Here is a 20701-nt window from a genome sequence, read left to right as displayed (position 1 = left end):
CATGAGACATTTTTCATTTTTGGGCTAACTATCCCTTTAAATAATCTTGTGGAGTGACAAACGATATTTTAGTGGTATTAAAAAGGGTTGTTTTTTTAAGTTCTCCTAAAATGCTATTTTAAAGGCTCCTAATTTTGTTTTGGAGGTCGCCTACAATACAATGAATCCAAAGTAAAAAAAAAAAAAAAAACATTAGAATTGTCTCATTTCTCACTCTGAAATGGTTCGATAAAGGATTCAGTTTCTCTAAACCCGCCTTACCGAGAGACTACTCTTCTCTGATTGGTCAGATATCCTTTGAAAGTGAATGTGGATTTGCTTTCGCAGTGCTGAAAACATGTCGACAACACGCACCAAACTCTTCCAGTCTCAGCTGCAACTACAATGTTTGAAGGTCAAAGTAGACGTGGTTCGCGGCGGGCAGCCAATGAAAGCCATAGGCTGGAATTATGCAAATTTGTTTCAAACCTACGTAAGTTCGAGAAGGAAATATGACTGGAATTACTGACGACTCGTTACATGCAGTTCAGAATCGGTTTTAACTTTGATCTTTAAAACTTTGCAGAGCTTTTACATTCACAAACAGTTATCTTACACACTACACAAAAGGTAATATCCGAAAAAGCACTTTAAAATAAATATTCTGTACCATCTCTCAATCAGTGTCAGGAAAACTGCATGTCAATTAATAATAGAAAAACAAAGTCATCAACTAGTCATCCTAAACACACTGACTAGTCGATTTTGAGAATCTTTAATAGCATGTCACACAAAAGAACCTGGATCAACATTTCATGTCAACGACCCATATACAGTCAGTCCCAATATTATCTTACTAAACAAACTAAACTGACCCAATAGTATTTTGATAGTTTAGTGTTTAAAGGGTCATTTCACCCATTTGAACATTGTTTTTTATTTAAAGTGGGTCATATATGTAGTCGAAATGTAAAATAATTTTTGAATTTGGTGCCTTCGTTACCGAGAAAAGACAAAAAATAACTTCAGGACGCATTTGAATGAAAGACAACAACTCCCACAATGCACCACATTGCACAGCTCCGCAAGCCACTCCCACTAATCCAGAAAGCGCATATCTGCCTATAAGAGAAATCACTCTTCCGTCTACAAGGCTAGCTACTACCAGAGCTTGAAATTCATTTCACATTCACACAAAATGTCTAGTTAGTTGGCGAACTCATATAGTGCATTACTCCTCGTTTGTATTTCTTTCGAAAAGGTGAATTATTGCATGGTACCTGGATGTTCAGTCAGAACATATGCGGTGCGAAACTAGGATAGTTCTCAACACAAACGTCCGTGTCCTCGTCTGATTCAGAGATTTCGTCCAGGAGAATTTGTCATCGTTGAAATTCTTTGCTGCAGACGGACTCGATCCCTGTGTTCGTAGCGGTTCGTAGCTGCATAGTGAGATCACCGGCGCCACCGGTCCGCCCTAACTCGAGCCAGTCCGGGCTCCTCGTCCGCGGCAGGCAGGTCTTCTGCCTCGGCTGCTCTTCGCTATAACCCGGCTTGTAAAGGTAGCCACAAACACCTGATTCAAGCATCAGACTTCCGAAATACTCTTCCTCTATATCATATTGAGCACTCTCCTCCGCTATTGTCATAACTGTACATCTGTCTCCACAGCGCCTGTTAGCTTAGCTTCAAACAAGATGGAGGATATTGCTTTCAGTTTCAGAGAGTAAAGTCCCACCCACTGATCTGTAATAGGTCTGTAGCGTGAGCGGGTCCCGCCCCCTGGGAAAGATGTGGAACGAGTGTCTGTAGGTCTGTAGTCTTAACAGAAATGCCCCCCTCTTACACTTCCTCCTACAATGACGCAAAATGACGATTTTTGCGTCATTGTAGGAGGAAGTGTAAGAGGTAAATAACGAATTTCTCCCGTCTCAGGGGAAAATGAGAGAGTGTTGCACGACCATTCAATAGTATGACTGGGTTTCTAACAATGCAAAGCTTAATGCAAATGGGTGAAGTGTCCCTTTAAACTCACGATTTGCAGTGGTTTATCCAGTCAGCCAAGAGTGTCACCAGCTAAATTGCTAACTAAGAATTGTGGAGAATCCTTTTATATTATTGATCATAATATGACCATCCATGTGAGAGATAAAGTTTTCCCTTCCTCTTCTCCTCTTGTTTTACCAGCCTGGCAGTTTCAATTATCTTTCCTCCAAAGAGCAACATGGTGTTTTTAAGGCCACGGATATATCAGTAGAGTTTATAGCCGCCATATGAGTTCAAGACAGTCAGTAAAAAAAGAAGAGGCAAAAATGGAATGGAAAAAAAGATTTAAAAAAAAAAATTCTAATAATAATCCACTGATAGAAAAATAGATGTTCATGCTCTGTTAGTGTGATGCATAGAAAGATGGATGAAATGATAGAAGGAGGGGAGGAAGCGTTAGTCAGCATGCAGCAACAGCCACGGGTGTGTTCTGGAGCAATGTGACCAGGAAGAAGAGGGTGGAGGTGGGCAGGCAGACAGACAGGAAGATGATCATGTCTTGTGTGAGGCACAGCACCAGATTGTGCTCCGTCAGGGCCCAGTCCACCAGCACACACAGCAGCAGATAGTACAGGTGGAACTCCTGGAGCTCCTGCCACTCCGCCCCTGCCTCACCCACGTCACCACTCACCATGGCCTTAACCTCCGTCAACTCTACCTCTTCCTTGGGACGGGCGCGCTTGCTGCGCCCCCGCTCCTCCATCGCCATTGACCTCCTGCTGTTCTCCACAAACTCCTGCAGGAGATGAAAGAAAGAAGTCAAACTACAGTCCCGCACACCAAGAGGCTTTTTCACTCTAGGTCTGAATACATGTTTGATTTATGTAAGAAGCATAAAGACATTCTAATGATAATTAATCACGTTTTAATTCCCAAATTCTCATTACTGTCCTTTTTTTAACATATTTTAAATATATGATAGATAGATAGATAGATAGATAGATAGATAGATAGATAGATAGATAGATAGATAGATAGATAGATAGATAGATAGATAGATAGATAGATAGATAGATAGATAGATAGATAGATAGATAGATAGATAGATAGATAGATCATTATATATTAGGTTCATACAATATTTTTGTATTTAAATCAGCGTAAATTAAATGCAGAACAACAAATACTACAAACCCACACACACATAAATTATATTTTCACAGTATTTGTTGTTCTCCCTTTTGTACTGATTTTAAAGAATCTTCACAGTATTTTAATATAATAAAATTACTTCATGACAGTAATGAGAATCACCACTGAGAATAATATGAATTACATAATAATTATAAAACATATGGATGCATGATCAACAAAAAAATTGTTTAAAAAAAGCTTTTGTATTATGAAAATATTATCCAAATGCAAATGGGACCAAAAGAATGGACCTAAAAAATTATATATAATTTGGAAAATCTGTTGAAAATGTTTTCAATTCCAGTAAAACAAATCATAATTTCCACTTTACCTTGTTGAATGACGATTTTGTGAAGTAAATGATGCTTAACCAAGAGCAGATCATTTCCACAAATTGTCAGATCGTTTTCAAACCAACTGCAAATAGTATTCCATATTTCTTACACCAGAAGACCATTTTAAAGCAGACTAGGGCTACTTAATGTGCAGTTGGAAAACGGCTTTCCCGCCAAAAATAAAAACGTTCTGAATTGATGCCAGTGATTGAAAGACTGAACACATATCTTTAACCAAAGAAGCTCTCAGAAGGAAAGCAGTTCCAAAGTCAGTTGCTGTGCTACAACCTTTACGGTTAGTGACTTTGCATATCTGAAGGGCTGTGATTCTGTGCAGCACCTCAAGGCTCAAGCCTTCTCTTTTGATTTCACAAAGCTGTTGGCTACACGATTTGGCTGACTATGTGAAAAGGAGAACGCTTTCATAAGAGTGCACAAGAAACCAGCCTTCTGTTGAGTTTTTTTTCCCCCTTGCAAAATCAACCAGCTTTTCAAAACAAAAGGTGAAAGTTGTCCAAGAGAGAATATCTGGGACACCATCTGAATCTTAAAATATTAACATATCCAGGCCAGCAGAGAGCCTGCATTCAAAAGAACGAACGAACGGAGCTACAACACAAATCAGAAACGTGACTCAGATGGCAAGTGTGCCCTCAACACTGAGACTATTTACGGCGACAGAAGGAGAGAATGCACAGACTGTCTGCAACCTTTTCTTCAGCGTCGACTCACCATCAGGGCCTTGTCCATGTAGAACTCCCTCCCAGGTGTGCCATTGTTGTATTTGGTGTCGATGGCAAAACAGAGGAAGAGCACGTCCACTACGATCTCGAAGATGGACAGGAAGCAGTGTGCCACCAGGAACGCGAACAGACACACGATGATGAGCGGCAGGACCCACTCGGTGTAATCCCTCTGATAGTTCAGCGCTAACACCCCAGCGAACGCCGTGCACGACACGATCAGGATCTGCACGGTACCCAAACGCTCAATTAGCAGATAGAACAACCAAGAAAGAAATCCTACTGGAAAGATTTTGGTTTACAGCATGGGTTGCTGAACCATCAAGGCGTTCTTGGTAAACCAGCTTCATCAGAATGATGTTACTTAACCAGTAGCATTCTGTCCAGCCCATCGGTGTCCAAACTCGGTCCTAGAGGGCCACTGTCCAACTTGCCTCAACACGCCTGCCTGGAAGATTCTAGTATGCCTAATGAGACCTTGTTTACCTGGTTCAGGTGTGTTTAATTGGGGTTGGAGCTAAACTTTGCAAGACAGTGGGCCTCCAGGAGCAGGATTGGACATCCATCCACACCAGCACATCCAGCATAACCAGCTTGAACTACCATGATAATTCATGCAGATCTAAATTTTCTAAGCTTGTGACTTAGTTCATGTCTGTTTGAGGCCATAAAAGTTGCTTTTAGCAGCAATTTAATCATTTAAAATTTAAAATGAATTACAAATGTAACCTAAAACTTAATCTGGCCTCATTATTAAAAATCTTTTCATGAGTGAACTTTTTTTAACTGAATTGTCATTGTTAATAAGAGTTATGCTGGATGTAGGACATTCACTACAATTCAAAAGTTTGGGGTCAGTGCGATTTTTTTTAAAAGAAATTAACACTTTAATTCTGCAAGGATACGTTATATTGATCAAAAGTGACAGTAAAGACTTTTTTTAAAGGCATTCAAATAAATGCTGTTCTTTTGAGCTTTCTATTCATTGAAGAATCATGAAAAAAAAATGTATCATGCTTTTCACAAAAAAAGAATATTAACCAGCACAACTGTTTTTAACATTAATAATAAGAAGAACTGTTTTTTGGGCACCAAGTCAGCATATCGGAAATTTGGAATGATTTCTGAAGGATCATGTGACACTGAAGACTAGAGAAATTATGCTGAAAATGGAATAATTTATCACATGAATATATTGCCTTTTAAAATATATATATATAAAAATTTAAAACAGTTATTTTAAATTGTAATCATATTTAACACATGTAAATGTTTTACTGTATTTTTGATCAAATACAAATACATTTTTTTCAAAAATCTTGCTGACCCCAAACTTGAATGGTAGTGTATGTCAACATACAAAAGAAAATGGCACTCCTCAAACCACTGAATTAAACAGTTTACCTTGCATCATTTACAGTTCTTTAAATATTCAACTACTACTATCAAAACTCATCCGTCTTTCACCTTGCCCAGGAAGAGAACGAAATCTCCAACGGTGTTGATGGTCGCCACCCTAAGAGCGTTTTCCACCAGGATCATGAAGGCATCGCGGGCCGAGGTGCAGAAACTGGTGCTGTTTATGGCCGTCGCCGCATAAGCATTCTAGAAACAGATTACAAGAATTAATAGATCAAAGTCCCCCTGGAGTCAATAAATGTATCCCTTAAAACTCATTTTTGATCACTAAAATTACATAGTGAAATGTTTTTTCCTGTGAAAATAATTTCCTCATGCCTTAAAATAGCTTGAATGTAACTCTACACCCTTGCCTCATTTAGTATACGTGGAACCATGCATATGCAAATTAGTCCCCGCCTCCATCAATCACACGAGCTCAGAGATCCACTCAGTCAACTTTACTGTAGTAAACACTGCACAATGGCATGTGGAAATACTGGTTTAATTCATCCATATATGTTTGAACCAGAAACTGTTTCAGAAGAAGAAGTGGAAGAGTGAATTATACAGGCTCTTCTAGAAGTCGATGTATCAGAATAGTAATGCGTTTTATGTATCGCTCTCTACAACGTCAGACACATAATGGTATGATTAGACTTTGGCTTGACTACATTATCAAACAGCTAATAATGTGTTGCTAATGTTACACAAACCATGGTCCAATTTGCCATCTCAGAGTCAGACAGCTGCCTTCTAACAGTCAGCATCCTTAGAAACACTTTGAACAACTCAAGAGAGTCAGTGGAGAAAGGCATATGGTTCATCAATCATCATAACATTGTAACATACATCATATATATAATTCACCTGATTTTCATATCAACAGAAAAATATACTGGGATAACCTGGCTTCTCTTGAGACTCCCCTGCTTTGCATCATAGTTAATGATATGCTAAAGCCCGCCAGCACGTTGAAGTGACTGGTTACAACATGTTTGTGACATAGAGAACCGCGTTTTTTTCAAACCGCGTTTTTGAAACGGTCTTTGGTTAACTGCAGTTTTAAGGAGAAAATACTCAGAAATGGTGTTGACTTATGAATGTGCACATTTTTTGTCTTAAAGCATATTAAAAACACCACACAGACAATTTCTACCTCAATTTGCAGTAATCCATAAAGTGACGTACCTGATTCAGATAGTTGAGGCACTTCTCCAGACACCACAGACAGCAGATACAGGCCTTCAGCATGCAGCGTGCACAAGCGTTTTCCTGTGGGGCGCGTAACATGGAACAGAATCAGAGCGAGCGCAGATGTTACCCACAGTGCATGTCTGTTGCACATTTGTCAGCCACTACCTTAATGCTCCAAATCTGTCTCTATAAAGCTGGTGCTGATATCTATTAGAGTTCATTATATTCCCAAGATCACTAGCCATATATCAAGTAAATGATAGTTCAACAAAGTGGAACCCAAGAGGACAGTAATAAATAGCTTGCAGCATTAACTTCAAAAGATACCCACCCAAAACACTAGAAAATACCAAAGGAAGTATTTAGAAAAACATTTTCAGACAAGAAAAGTAATTTCTCTGATTCAAAAAGCCAAAGCAAAATTCAGTTTAAGCCATTCTACAGTAGGCTATATATACAGTATATAACTAGTATTCTTCAAGACTGCATGAAGTCAAAATTGAGCATATTCACTGAAGGTGGTTTTATTGTGCACAATTTATCAGTAAATTAACACTAAGACACCCCACAACACTTGGAATATACAGCACGTGTCACATAGGGTCATTTTGTGATACTTTTGTGTCTTTTTGATGCTGGGCGCTATTCAGTGCCATTATATGGACGAGTGCGAGCAGGACATTAAAAAAAAAAAAAAATCCTTTTGTGGTCCGAAAAAGAAAGGGTATACAGCATTAAAACAACACCAGGATGAGTAAATAGTGGCTTAATTTAAATATTTGGGTGAACTATCCCTTTAACTGAAATGAAATATTTAAATGATAAAATATTAAATTATAAAATATAATTTTATATAAAAATAAATAAAATCGATTTTTTTAAACACAACATTTCTCATTTTTGTTTAGTTTAACTTGAAGTAACTTAAACGAATAAATAAATACAATAAAAAAACACATACATATTAAAAAAAATAATAATAATTAAAAATGACAAAAAAAACTCACAACACAAAATGGCTAAAAGTTTAAAATTAAATTAAAAATGTAAATATAAAAATAAAATCTAATTAAAATAATATGAACAAAAACTATAATAGTATATGAATAAAACTGAAAGAACACTGTCTCTACCATGAAAGGACTTAAATGCAAAAAAGTGTTTTTACTATTTTTAGTATTTAATATTAGCATAATACTCCTAGACAACATCTTAAGCCGTTGCACACTGTGTGATTTTGGCCGTCTGAGACAAATTTAGCAAATCCTAAAATAATCATCTGATCCTATGCTAACATCAATCAATAAACCAATACTCTTCATTCTCATTTCAGCAGACCAATGAAGCAAAAGTGCTTGAAGCAATACATTTAATTAACAACAGCTATAGTAAGGATCTTTTTCACATAAATACTGTTTTTTTGAAACGTAATATAAACACTTTTGTAAAGCCACTGACACACCTGATCAATTTGTCTATTCAGAGCGGACAATTTCCTACACCTTGGAAACAGGCAAAAGTTATGCCTTTATTTAAGTCAGGAACACCTGACCAGGCATGCAATTATTGGCCTGTTAGCATCTTGCCTGTATTTTCAAAGGTGTTAGAAAAAATTGTGTATGGTCAGCTTATGGCGTTTATACAATCAAATAACATTTTACACCCATTACAATTTGGCTTCCGTCCTCAATACTCCACCGAAACTGCAAACTGCTTCTTTATGGAACAACTCAAATTTGCAATAGATAGAGGAGAAATTGTTGGCGCCGTCTTTTTGGACCTCAAAAAGGCATTTGATACACTAAATCATGACATCCTTATTAATAAACTGTCCAACTTTAACTTCACAACATTAACTTTACAGTGGTTAAAATCATATCTTGAACTGAGAGAGCAGTGTGTGGTGGTCAATAATGAAATGTCTACATTCTTAAAAATTAATACCGGAGTACCACAAGGGTCCATTCTTGGGCCCTTGCTCTTTACACTGTATATTAATGATCTGCCAGACTCATGTCCTACAGCAGGATTTCAGATGTACGCTGACGATGCAGTGGTTTATGTGCGTGGGAAAAATGTGCATGCAGTTTCTGATGAACTGGCAAAACACCTGCAAACTGTGGCGGTGTGGTTTCAGAATGCAGGTCTAACATTGAATTTTAAAAAGACTTTGTCTATTTGCTTTGCCTCAAGATTCAAGTCCATATCAGAAGAACTAAATTTACGAATAATGGGGCATAAGATCCAGCAGGTATCAGAGGTTAAATACCTGGGCCTTGTACTTGACTCTCAACTTCAATTTGACAGTCATATTAAAGGAGAACTTGGTAACTTTTTTAACTTAATAAAACTGTTTAGAATTCATTTGGATGGTTAAACAACCTGTTCTGGTGATATTGGTGACTTTCCCCGCTCCCCCCAGCGTTCCCAGGCGGAAAACCAACCTTGCAACTTGGGGACTACCGTCCCGGCAAGATAGAAATTGGAAGTCTCGTGAGAAGCGAGAACGAGAACGAGCGCGAAACACGAATTGCTTTACGGCAATTCGACATAAACACACACGCATGTATGATGTATTACCAGATTACCCACCTCGGTAGACATAGCTCCACACGATTCAGTTGGCTTGCTCCGATCAAAACAAACGCACATGAGCAGTGGTAGAGAGGGGGAGGAGGCCGCCGCAAGTGAGTTTTTTACAACCGTGTTGTGAAATATACGCCCCCCCCACAGCTGTAGGGGGAGCTCGTGGGGAAAACATGCGACAACAAAAGGAGTTGTCGCATGAGTTTAAAAAAATCTGTCGAGTAGTCAAAGCAAATCTTTATACATTCAGATTGATCAGGGATTTCAAACCGTTTCATGCTGCTCACACTTTCATGCATGCAATGATCTTCTCGCATATGAGTTACTGCATCTGCTCATGGTCACAGGCTACTGTAACTACAGTTAAGCCACTTCAAATGTTTTATAACAGAGCGGTTAAAGTCTTAGATAGGAAATCCATTAGGTCACATCATTGTGTTAGTCTGAGGAATTTAAATATTTTATCTTTTGCAAATTTCATTAAATTTTCTCTGTTGAAGCTGATGCATAAATGTTTAAATCAGAAAGCCCCACAGGTCTTGAATGAGTGCATAGTTTTTCTTAGTGCTGTGGGTTCAAGGACTAGAGGAGCTCAAAACGGGAACTGTCAGATCCCGAAATGTAAAACTTCATTTGGACAATCAGCTTTCTCTGTACAAGGCACTAAAGCCTGGAATTGTTTACCCACTGAACTGAAAGGAGAGTCAAACTGGGTTCTCTTCAAATATAAACTTAAAGACTCTTTAATTAGTGGTCAGAAATGCGACCACTGACTGTTCATTGCATTTATATTGTGTTACACTGTATTATTATGTTTATTTTACCAATGTATTGTTTGATTTTATGTAAAGGCCCACTAGGGACGAACATTGAGAATTAGCTTCGGCTAAAATGTTGTAGTATGTAACATGAGTTTATGTAACATACTTGTCCCTATTCAAATAAACTTAAAAAAAAAAAAAAAAAATCTTTGATTGTTAGTTTGACATGTTCACCGTCAGCCGATTAATGTCCGTTGTGATCAAATTTTATCTCCAACGAAATTCTAGTAGTGTCAGAAGATTTGACTCACAGTCCTGCATTGTGACTTCTCCTACGACGACCGTCAAATTGTCTTTATTTTTCAAGATTCAATAAATTTAACATTTGAGATTTCTTTGTAGCAACCATTTCAATCCCGCGTGTAATGCAGCTCACATTACCGAACGCGTCATTGATTGATGATGTAAAACTCCGGATGAATGCGTCCGTTTTTAACGCGTCTTGACTGTCGTACAGTCTGACATTAATGACAGCTGAGATCTTACAGTGTGACATGGCTTACAGCGAGGATCATGTTCATACAGTCTGACAAGCAACAATCGTAAAGGACCATAATAAATCGCAAAGTGTGCACCCGGCTTTACTTTTAGTTAATCACTGATGTAATCGTCCCAAGCACAGCATAAGCACTTTCTCGTGTTAATGAAAACTGCCTGCTATAAGCATAAACATGCATGACGTCAGTTAAGATTCTTGCAACAACCGAGATTTGCAATTTAGATGAAGGACACGTTAAGTGAGCTTTGACCTTACCTTGCCTTTGAGTTGGTTGTGGATGTACATGAGAATGAGGCGTGGGATCTTGACGAGGGTGATGATGAAGGAGCCCTTGGCCACAGTGCCCAGGTGATACCGCACCAGACGCAGCACTGATGACAGGATGGGTGTCACCGGGAGTTTGGTTTTGTCCCTGAATGGATATGAAATAAATTACTCATCTCTCAAGGTTATAGCTGTGAAATATTTTAAGAACAACACCATGAATGCAGGATTAGTCAAAGAAAAATGCAATTATAGACTTAGACTTATTTTAGATTATTTAAAGTAATTTCAAATAATGTAAACCAATATAATATTAAAAAATAATAGTTGTTGTTTTAATGACTTTTCTAATAATGCGGGTTCTAAAGCTCTTCTTCTAAAGAAGCTTCTTTTTCCAGTGATATTCCTCTGAGCTTTTCTCTTTTGTAATGTCTCTCAGCCATCTCTCTTTCTACAGTCTTTCTTCAGTTCGAATCTCCCTCTTGCTCACTCTCTCTCCTCCCCCATCATGATTGGACACGCCCCCTACTGCTGATTGGCTACAAGTGTGTCGTGCTGCTCGGTCCGATCCACTTTCAACAGCGTTTTTTCAGAAATCGCTTTGCTGCACCTTTTACAACAAAATGTTGACCAGTGGCATTTGAGAACATTTTCCACTAAAGATACAGACCTTGTGAAATAGTAGGTTACCACAGCACCGGCTACGGTCATCTGCTGACAGGCCAGGATGAACTCACTAATCCAGATCAGTCCCACTGCGTGGTACCAGGTCATGTACTGCAGCCCTCCTGTTAGCCTGAACTCAACCAGCCCAGTATCCTCATTCTTCTCCGGGTTCCCTGTGGACAGGACAGAGATTTTTGCTTTTGAAGAACTTTCTGCAATAATAACACACCTTCAAAATGAAAACAAGGTGCCCAAGCAAAGTCGGCTAATTTGTGCAGCAGTACGTAAATGTCCCACATTATCTGTACAAAATGACTTGAACAGAAGGCTATTTTAAGCCTTTTACACATTATGTTCTGACAAAAAAAAATGCAAAGCATGCCATTTTCCATATCTGCAGCTCAAAGTACACGTTAATACGTTTTTAAAGGGATAACCTTTATAATAATATGATGAGTGATAGTATAAATCTATACTGTTAAATCTGTTTTTAAGCTTAAATATAAGTTTAAGTGAAATCAGATTTAGTTCTTTTTGAAACCTTCTGAATATATTGTTTGTGAATAAAAAAGTAAAATAACAATAAAAAAAAAATCGAACTAAAGAAAATACAACAAAAGAAAAATAATAAAAAATATTATATAATAAAAACAAAAATTAAAACAGAACAGAACAGAGTGAAAATGGTTTTAGTACATTGCAAGTTAGCATTTAAATCAAAAACGAGAATTTGCCCACCCTCAAATCATTCCATTACCTATTTTAATTTCTCTCTTCCTTGGAAAACAAAATGAAAAAGTTCAAACAATATTAATGCCGCTTTTTCCCTAAACACTGAAAAATTATGGAAGAAAGAAGCATGTAAAAGAAATTTAGGAGGAAAATAAGGGTAGTTAAATGACTTTTACTGTGAAATATCCCTTTAAAACCCACAGACATCTTCATCTCACCAGTGGTGCCGAGAAAGAGGAGGACCATGATCCAGTAAACCCAAAAAAGAGAAAGAGCGAGGAAGGTGCAGAAGGGCTGCAGTGCCAACAGCGGCAGGTGGATGAACACTTTTCCTGCCACGTGGAACAGGGCGATGGTCAGGGCAACCCTCTTCCTCATAAACAACATCAGAAGCAACAATATTCCCTGCAGGAGCAGAAAGAGGGAAATTTGCAGCATGACACAGCCAAAAACACCAGCCGTATTTCATATCTTCTTTTCTTGGAGAGCTTACAGTGAACACGGTTGCTGAAACTGCGTAGATGAGCAGTCCTTGAGCGTGGTCTTTGGTGGGTTTCATGCCACCGTTGGGTTCTTCTGTTTCCCTCAGATCCTTAGACATGGTCTCATTCATCGTCATTCTGTAGTCTATATATAACCACCACAGAACGCTGGTGCCTCCTGAGAAAGAACGCATGCCAAATTCACATTCAACACTGCAAAAACAGGTGTAAGCCTACCATAAAACACACTGTGTTAATGGTGATTCACCTTTGTTTGGGACTAGATTACTGTGCATCCTTTTGGAACAGATACATAATAATAATTTTGGCTGACAGTCAATATGATCATATGAAGAGTGATATTATAAATCTATACCGTTAAAGTCTGTTTTTCAAGCAAAAATACAACTCACACTAAATTTTGGAAATGGAAGTTAAATCAGACTTATAATAGATATAAATAATAGTACTTTTGAAACCGCCAAAGAATATATTGTTTGAGAAAAATAACTAAAAACAAAACCGAAGAAAAACTAACTCAAATAAAATAGAACAAAATTATAAAATAAAATAAAAATAGACAATAACAAAATAAAATAAAACAAATTAAAATGTAACAAAAGTGCAATAATAAAACAATAAAATAAAATAAAAATCTAAACAAAATACAATAGAAAAGAACAATGTAAAATAGCAATATTAAATATAAAAATATAACAAAATTATAAAATACAAAATAATATATAACAAAATAAAATAGAACCAAGTAAAACAGTAAATAAAATGAAATAAAATATCAGACCGACATGATCATTAAAAAAAACTGCTAACTCTGGGTGATGTAGCATCCCTACTATCCTTGACAACTGGCTAAACTGTTTAATTAATCAGATTGCCCTATTGTGCTATTTTGCACTCAGGAATAGTACGTGCAAATGAAGAAAGAAAGAATGTTATTTTCAGCTCAGGAGGTGAGAAAAGATCAGAGAAAGCAGACTTGCCCAAAGAACCCAGAACCACCATTGCAGTGAGGATCCAAACCAGGACAGCAGAGATGTAACGAATGATCACCATGAGGATCATAGACAAAACTGCAGCATGCACAAAACAGGATCAGCCGTTAGAGGAAAATCAGATTTTCTTAATCTAAAAACATTGTATTATGGCATTAAAAGTGTTGCAAAAGTTGTTTCATGTTGCCTTCATCTGATAGTGGCTCAGAACACTGCAATAATTACAATAGTGAGCCTTATATTTAGATGCTTGTTTGTTAATGCTTGATTTTATATGGATATCAGGGACCGTAATTATCCATTTCAACTCGTTTTACAGATAAAAACATATTAAGAAAATGTAATCTGAGCAGCAGCAGCAGCCAGAGAGAGTAAACGTTTACCTAACGCCAGCAGACACAGCCCAACAATGATCTCTTTGCTGGCCGCCACCCCGGCAATCAGCCTGTTTAACATGCTGTTATCACTGACAAACGTGACCACCGCTTCAGCAAACTTAGCATAGCAGGAGATATCCACAGGCGTGCAGCGGTTAAACACTGGAAGAGCTTTGCTGCAGAGATAGAAAAGGCCAGAGGATAGAGGACAGATCAAGGAGGAAAAGAGCTGCGCTTTACAGGGAGAGTTTGTTCGTCAAGAGTTTGTTTCATACCTCTCTGGTACTGGAAGTTTGGGACACTTTTCGAAGCGTTCGGGAAGTTGTGGGTATTTATGACCAGGTAACTCATAAGAACAAAGCTCGGACCCTAAAAGAGAACAAAAAGATGCATTATACACACAACATCACCCCTATAATGCTAGCTCATGCTAACTTAAAGGGATGGTTCACCCAAAAATAAAAATGGTCATTTACTCACCCTCAAGTTGTTCTAAACCTATATGAATTTCTTTGTTCTGTTGAGCACAAAAGAAGATATTTTGAAGGATGTTGGTAACCAAACAGTTGCTGGCCCCCAATGACTTCCATTCATTTTTTAGAACAACTTGAGGGCGATTAAATAATGACAGAATCTTTATTTTGGGGTGAACCATCCCTTTAAGGTGGACAATAAGTCGAAACAATAAATTGAGATTATACTCTCAATGAGAGGAAGCAAGCTTCACTAGGTGACCCGACTAGCTTTAATCAGGTTGACCAAAATGGTCAGGCAAATTTTTTTAAATAAACATTAGATATGGTGATGTAACACATACTGTTCAAAAGTTTGGGGTCAATAAAATTTTCTTTTTCTTTTTTGAAAGAAATTAATACTTTTGTTCAGCAAGGACAAATTCAGTTGATTAAAAGTGACAGTAAAGACATTTATAATGTTCAAAGTAATTAACTAAAAATATATAATATATGTTAGATGAAAAAACATTTTTAAACGTTAACTGAATAAGTACAAAAATTGCTAAAACTAAAATTGAACTTAAGATAAATTTAAGCTAAACAGAAATATTCAAAGAAAAGGTGCAGAACATTATTACTAAATTCAAAAGTATAATATATAAATAAAATCCAATTCAAAAAATAAATAGTGCTATATAACAGTATATCAATAGTACTAAAATGCACTAATATCAGCTATCATCAGACACTGGTTTAGCTGCTTTTCAGCAGGAATGCAAAATGAGATATTAAGGTCACTAAATAAATCAGTTAACTCACTACGCATTTAATATGAACGTGAACTCCAAACACATAATGAACTGTCCTCATAAGCAGATGCACAGAAAGGACAGAGAAAGTCCATGTCTCTGTGTGGGAAACAATGATGTCATTCATATTCCCGCTTGGTGTCAGATGGAACGTGTCAAACCCTACAGACAGCAAGACTGCACTGTAAACAGCAAGATGGGTCAGTGCAATCTTTGTTTAGGCAACTCAACCGAGTCTTACTGGCTATGCCTGACAGAAACATATGTCTAAATCTATGTGTGTGTGTTGCTCTTGTTGGAGCCCCTGAGAAAAGAAGAATGTGAAAAGACACACACTGGGGGTCATGACCGTATATATAAGGAACGCCTTTGTCTTTCCCATGGGTAGATGTCCAGTCGATGTCCTGGCATTATATCTGTGACGATGACGTTACATGCTCACAATAGCTAACTGGGTGATCAACTCACCATTCATCATGGCAAACCTCTTGAGGTCGTAGTAAGTCGCCAGTTCCTCGGTAGGACACTGTGACACGCACAGCGCCATGGATTTAATCTTCCTCTGAATGATGTCTATGTTGCAAGGATCCAGGAAAAAGACGAAGCTGTGAATAAAACCAGAACAGAGTCTCATTTTTCAAGACAGGAAAAGTACATAACCTCAAATCTGATGACAAATGAAATACCAACACAAGATGTTTATTTCATGGAGTCTGATACCACAGTGGGACTTAAAACACAGCATTGTGCGATAAAGATCAACTCTGAACAGCAGATATTTTTGATCACAGGACCGTTCAGCCCAGTTTTTTGGCAGAGGGGAACTGAGAGTTTGTTTATGAGCCAAGCCTCCTCTGTTGCTGTGGCTTTACTTCATCTTTTCCTGTGGTGTGAAATGGGCACGGTGCCCACGCCAGGGACGAGGGACCCATTGTCTTGTGTGCTCAGCACAAAAACAGACTGTCAGTGGCAGGGGACGCACGCGCTCGAGGAAAGAGCACTTCAGCATCAGTACAGATCCTGTCAAAACGGCCTGGCCACAGAAGAGGTTTACTGTACAGAGCCCAGACCTGTCCTCGTGGAAGTCTAATGTGAAAAGATTTGACATGAATAGCATTCAGATATGCAAATTACAACTTCAGCCATCTAGAACAGGTTGAGATTTTACAATATAAGATTATAGATGGTGACAGAATTAATGTTATAAGTTTTTTTTCTAGAATTAGAACAAAATTTACAGGGACACCATGAAAACGTCTCTTATGCTTACCAAAGCTGCATTGATTTAATCAAAAATACAGTAAATATTATTACAACTTGAAATAACTGTTTTCTGTTTGAATATATTTTAAATTGATCAAAATTGACAGTAAAGACTTTCTTTTTTTAATTAATGCTGTTCTTTTAAAATTTCTATTCAGCAAAGAAAAAATGTATCATGGTTTCCACAGAAATATTAAGCAACAATTATTTTGAACAATGATGATAATAATAAGAAATGTTTCTTGAGCAGCAAATCAGCATATTAGAATGATATCTGAAGGATCATGTGACACTGAAGACTGGAGTAATGATGCTGAAAAATGTATTACGTTTTAAAATACTTTCAAATAGAAAAAGGTTATTTTAAATTGTAATATTTTACAATATTACTGTTTTTATTGCAGCCTTGGTGAACATGAGACTTTGAAACATGATCATTTTTTACAGACCCCAAACTCATTTTGATGTGTCTGTTTCACAGTTCATCATGGGTACAATTACAATTTTCACATTTGAATAGATAATTTTATGTTTACGATAAAAAGTTATTTGCTGTTCAGCCTTGATGAAAATATAAGTTAATAATTATAGCCTTTGAGGACAGTAAAATTATGTCAGTTGCCCATTTACAGAATATTTTTTGTGATAAGCAGCGATTTATGTTGGCGTTTCACATTAGTAGTTTTTTTATGAGGGTGATGTTGCCTGTGTGTGATTTAGCACATGTCCAGGTGTTTGCGTATCCTATTACAACATATAGCTTGGAGTAATTGCTTCATTTATTCTTGTTTTAAAAGAGACAGATGTGGTAATACCACCTAGAGTGAGCTATTCCTACAGGAAGGTGTGACTGCTTATTTCTTCTCATCTTCCTCTTATTACAGCTTTATCTCTGGCTCAAAATACAGAACCACTAGAGATGTGCAATCACCCCTGAGCAGCACTACATACCCTCCATATCATTCTCTCTTTATACACAGACACACACATCGCCAACCTAGGCTCATTGGAAATATGTGCCTCTACCTAACATACCTATACATGCATTCACTGCACACCTTAAGCCAGTGGTTCTCCAAACAAAACAAAACAAAAAAAAAAGCCATCAAACACCCCTACTTGATTGCTGTAGTGGATAAAGTACATGTTTGGGATGTAATTTTGTGTGTGTCAGGAGGCAGACTGAGTTAGCAAGCTAATGTTGTTAGCAGAGCAAAGTTCATCTGGTTAATGCACTTAGCTTAGTTTTACTTTCTCAGCTTCTAATACCATGATCCAGCAGGCCGCTCCCACTACCCACGATCCCTCACTTTATCCATCTCTGTTTAATGGGGTTATTGTCCATCTTTTCCTCTCATGTATTGCATTGTGTTTATTGCATAGTTTTTGTGCAGCAAGCTTTGGGTTAGATTAGGTTAAGTGGTTATTTTCGTTTCCTATGTTGTCTACATGAAAATTATATATTTTACAGGCCTAATATTTTGTTCTTATCCCAGAAGTCTGCTTATTATGCTGTTCCTACTGTCTAGCACTCAAGTATAGTGTGCGGTAACACATTGGCTCTTTCCCGCCATTTACGGAATCTTGCATAATTTATGACACATTCTTTCCCCGCCATTGACGGAAATTTCCGGCAATCTGTGTTTTCACTGTTATACCGTAGGGGCAGGGCCGGCTCTGTAAATCTGGGGGCCCTAAGCAGGATAATTTTGGGGCCCTGCCTTGCAGTGAATAACGGAGTATTGTCACCGCAAACCAGCAACTGTATACAATCTAACCCTTACACATTTCATCTGTACCTCTTTAACATGATTTCCCACAATTATTTTACTGCTTATTAAAGTACACTCACTGAAACAGTAAAAGTAAAGTTTCTATTTTTATTCAAAATTCTACATCTACTTTATTACTGTCTGAATGCTTTGTAAATTTTAAAAGAGCACTAACTGTTTTTGTCCACTAGGCAGCTTAAAACCTTTAGTATTAAAAAATCTTCAATAAAGTTGTTGCATATAGGCCTACTACAGGTGTTGCTGGAGTCTCGATCTTTGAACTTCTTTTCCCTTTTCCACACTTTAAAAAGAGGGAGAAGTTGGACCAGTAATTTCTTTGCTTCCTTCTAAAGTGATTTAAACATTGATGTATCAAATAGATAAAAAATTCTACAAAAGATTCTAGTTTGAGTTGGTACTTATTTTTTATATATTCCAACTACAAAAACAGTACGTCAGCGACCAATCATTAGCCAAATGTGTATATAAAATGTTTAGTTATAAAATATAAATCTAGGCTAATAAAAACTCTAGGTAACACTTTTTAAATTTTACAGTGTCATTACACGTTACATGTAGTTCATATAAAAAGAATTCTACAGTAAAAACTGCTTAAAATGTGGATTTCGTTGTAGTGCCTCTACTACAATGGGATAATGTCCACTTTAACGCACCCTCTGAGGTTGCAGAGAAACAGCGCCGCGAATTGTGCAGAAAAAGCAATAGGCCGCTCTTTGTGCATTGTGTAATGTGCCAAGTTCAAAAATTCATACAAAAACAATTCTACAGTAAAAACTGCTTAAAATCTGGATTTCACTAGAGTAGTAGCTCTACTATAATGGGATTTTTATTTTTATTTTTTTCTGCACCCGATGGATGGATCATCATTTTTGCGGTCAAATTTCCAAGTCCAGGGAAGACAACTATTTTACACGGTTGGTTGACTGTTAAACCGCAGCGACACCGGTGAGTACCATCTGTAGTTAGGGGGCCCCCTAGTGGCGGCGGGGCCCTAAGCAGCCGCTTAGTTCGCTTATAGGGAGAGCCGGCTCTGCGTAGGGGGCGCTATTACACATCTTCTGAAAGAGTACAGAATCTCCGGGTCAAAACACAGGTGAAAGAGAAGCAGAAACAAGCAATCACACAATCCGACATAAAACAGACATTCCAACATGGAACGCACATTTCAAAGTAGCAAATTCCAGTGTAGCACAGTCCACACTTTAGTTCATTATATCGGGTCAAGTGTCTGAATATGTAAACATGGGAAGACATGTTAATATGGTTAGTGAGATATATTTCTTTGAATAAAGTAATACTTTTATTTAGCAAGAATGCGTTAAATTGATCAAAAGTGACCGTAAATACATTTATAATGTTACAAAACACTTCGATTTCAAATAAATGCTGTTCTTTTGAACTTTTTATACATCAAAGAATTCAGAATTTTGATTTCCGAAGAATCATGTGACACTGAAGATTGTTTCTGATGCTAATGATGCTGAAAATTCTGATTTGCCATCACATGAATAAAGACATTTTACGGCATCCTTGCTGAATAATACAAAATATATATAAAAAAAAAATAAAAAATCTTGCTGACCACAAACTTTTGAATTGAAGTCTATACTGAATTATTTCATCTGATGTCTTATAATACAAAGGTAAACCGCATGCCCTCCGCCAGCACAGCCATCTCTCTGACAGCTCCAGCAAGACATTTTTAAGCCATTATTAACTTCACGTCTTCTCTGACAAGCCGGTGAATACTCCACCAAATGAATCACTCTGCCTTGTGATGAGTCACATCTCAGACCCATCTGTAAAAAACTACATACAATTCAGTTCAACCACACAGAAGAGCCAAGAAAAACGTAATTTGACAGCTCTACAAATGAAATAGCCTGCAATACCTGTCTTTCCTGCAGGCTAGCACCCATTAAGGGCTGCACACTGTGACAGTACCCGTCCTCAGGGCCAGTACTGAATTATTCAAGGCACTGTGTGTGTAGCTCAGATAGTCCTCTGCCATCTCGAGGTGAAACGCCAGCCATTTGACATTTGCATTGATGTGATAATCAAAGGGCAAGGAGCTGGAGCGCTCTGATTTCAATGCTGACCACTTTACGA

The 20701-nt window shown here is 37.5% G+C and overlaps 1 protein-coding gene across 4 annotated transcripts in view; it reads right to left on the bottom strand.

Annotated features, from left to right (window-relative positions):
• The window catches only part of slc44a1b (solute carrier family 44 member 1b), a 29216-nt gene that overhangs the window by 2454 nt on the left and 6061 nt on the right, over positions 1-20701 (bottom strand). For 2 of the 4 annotated variants that reach the window (XM_081383328.1, XM_081383330.1), the window contains exons 4-15: positions 16005-16141; positions 14548-14641; positions 14279-14448; positions 13884-13973; positions 12894-13060; positions 12619-12805; positions 11673-11841; positions 10994-11150; positions 6827-6910; positions 5705-5842; positions 4227-4463; positions 2684-2761 (exon numbers count right to left, since the gene is read on the bottom strand). In XM_081383328.1, coding sequence (XP_081239454.1) covers positions 2684-2761; positions 4227-4463; positions 5705-5842; positions 6827-6910; positions 10994-11150; positions 11673-11841; positions 12619-12805; positions 12894-13060; positions 13884-13973; positions 14279-14448; positions 14548-14641; positions 16005-16141 — 1708 coding nt within the window. Of the gene's footprint in view, positions 1-527; positions 2762-4226; positions 4464-5704; positions 5843-6826; positions 6911-10993; positions 11151-11672; positions 11842-12618; positions 12806-12893; positions 13061-13883; positions 13974-14278; positions 14449-14547; positions 14642-16004; positions 16142-20701 lie in introns of those variants that run through there. The other 2 variants (XM_081383329.1, XM_081383327.1) reach the window with 2 other exon arrangements.

This window comes from Scardinius erythrophthalmus (assembly GCF_964197995.2).
Source record: "Scardinius erythrophthalmus genome assembly, chromosome: 13".
In the NCBI taxonomy this organism is placed as follows: Eukaryota; Metazoa; Chordata; class Actinopteri; order Cypriniformes; family Leuciscidae; genus Scardinius; species Scardinius erythrophthalmus.
The sequence above is the reverse complement of the archived record's forward strand: the minus strand, read 5'-3'. Positions and strand labels throughout refer to the sequence as shown.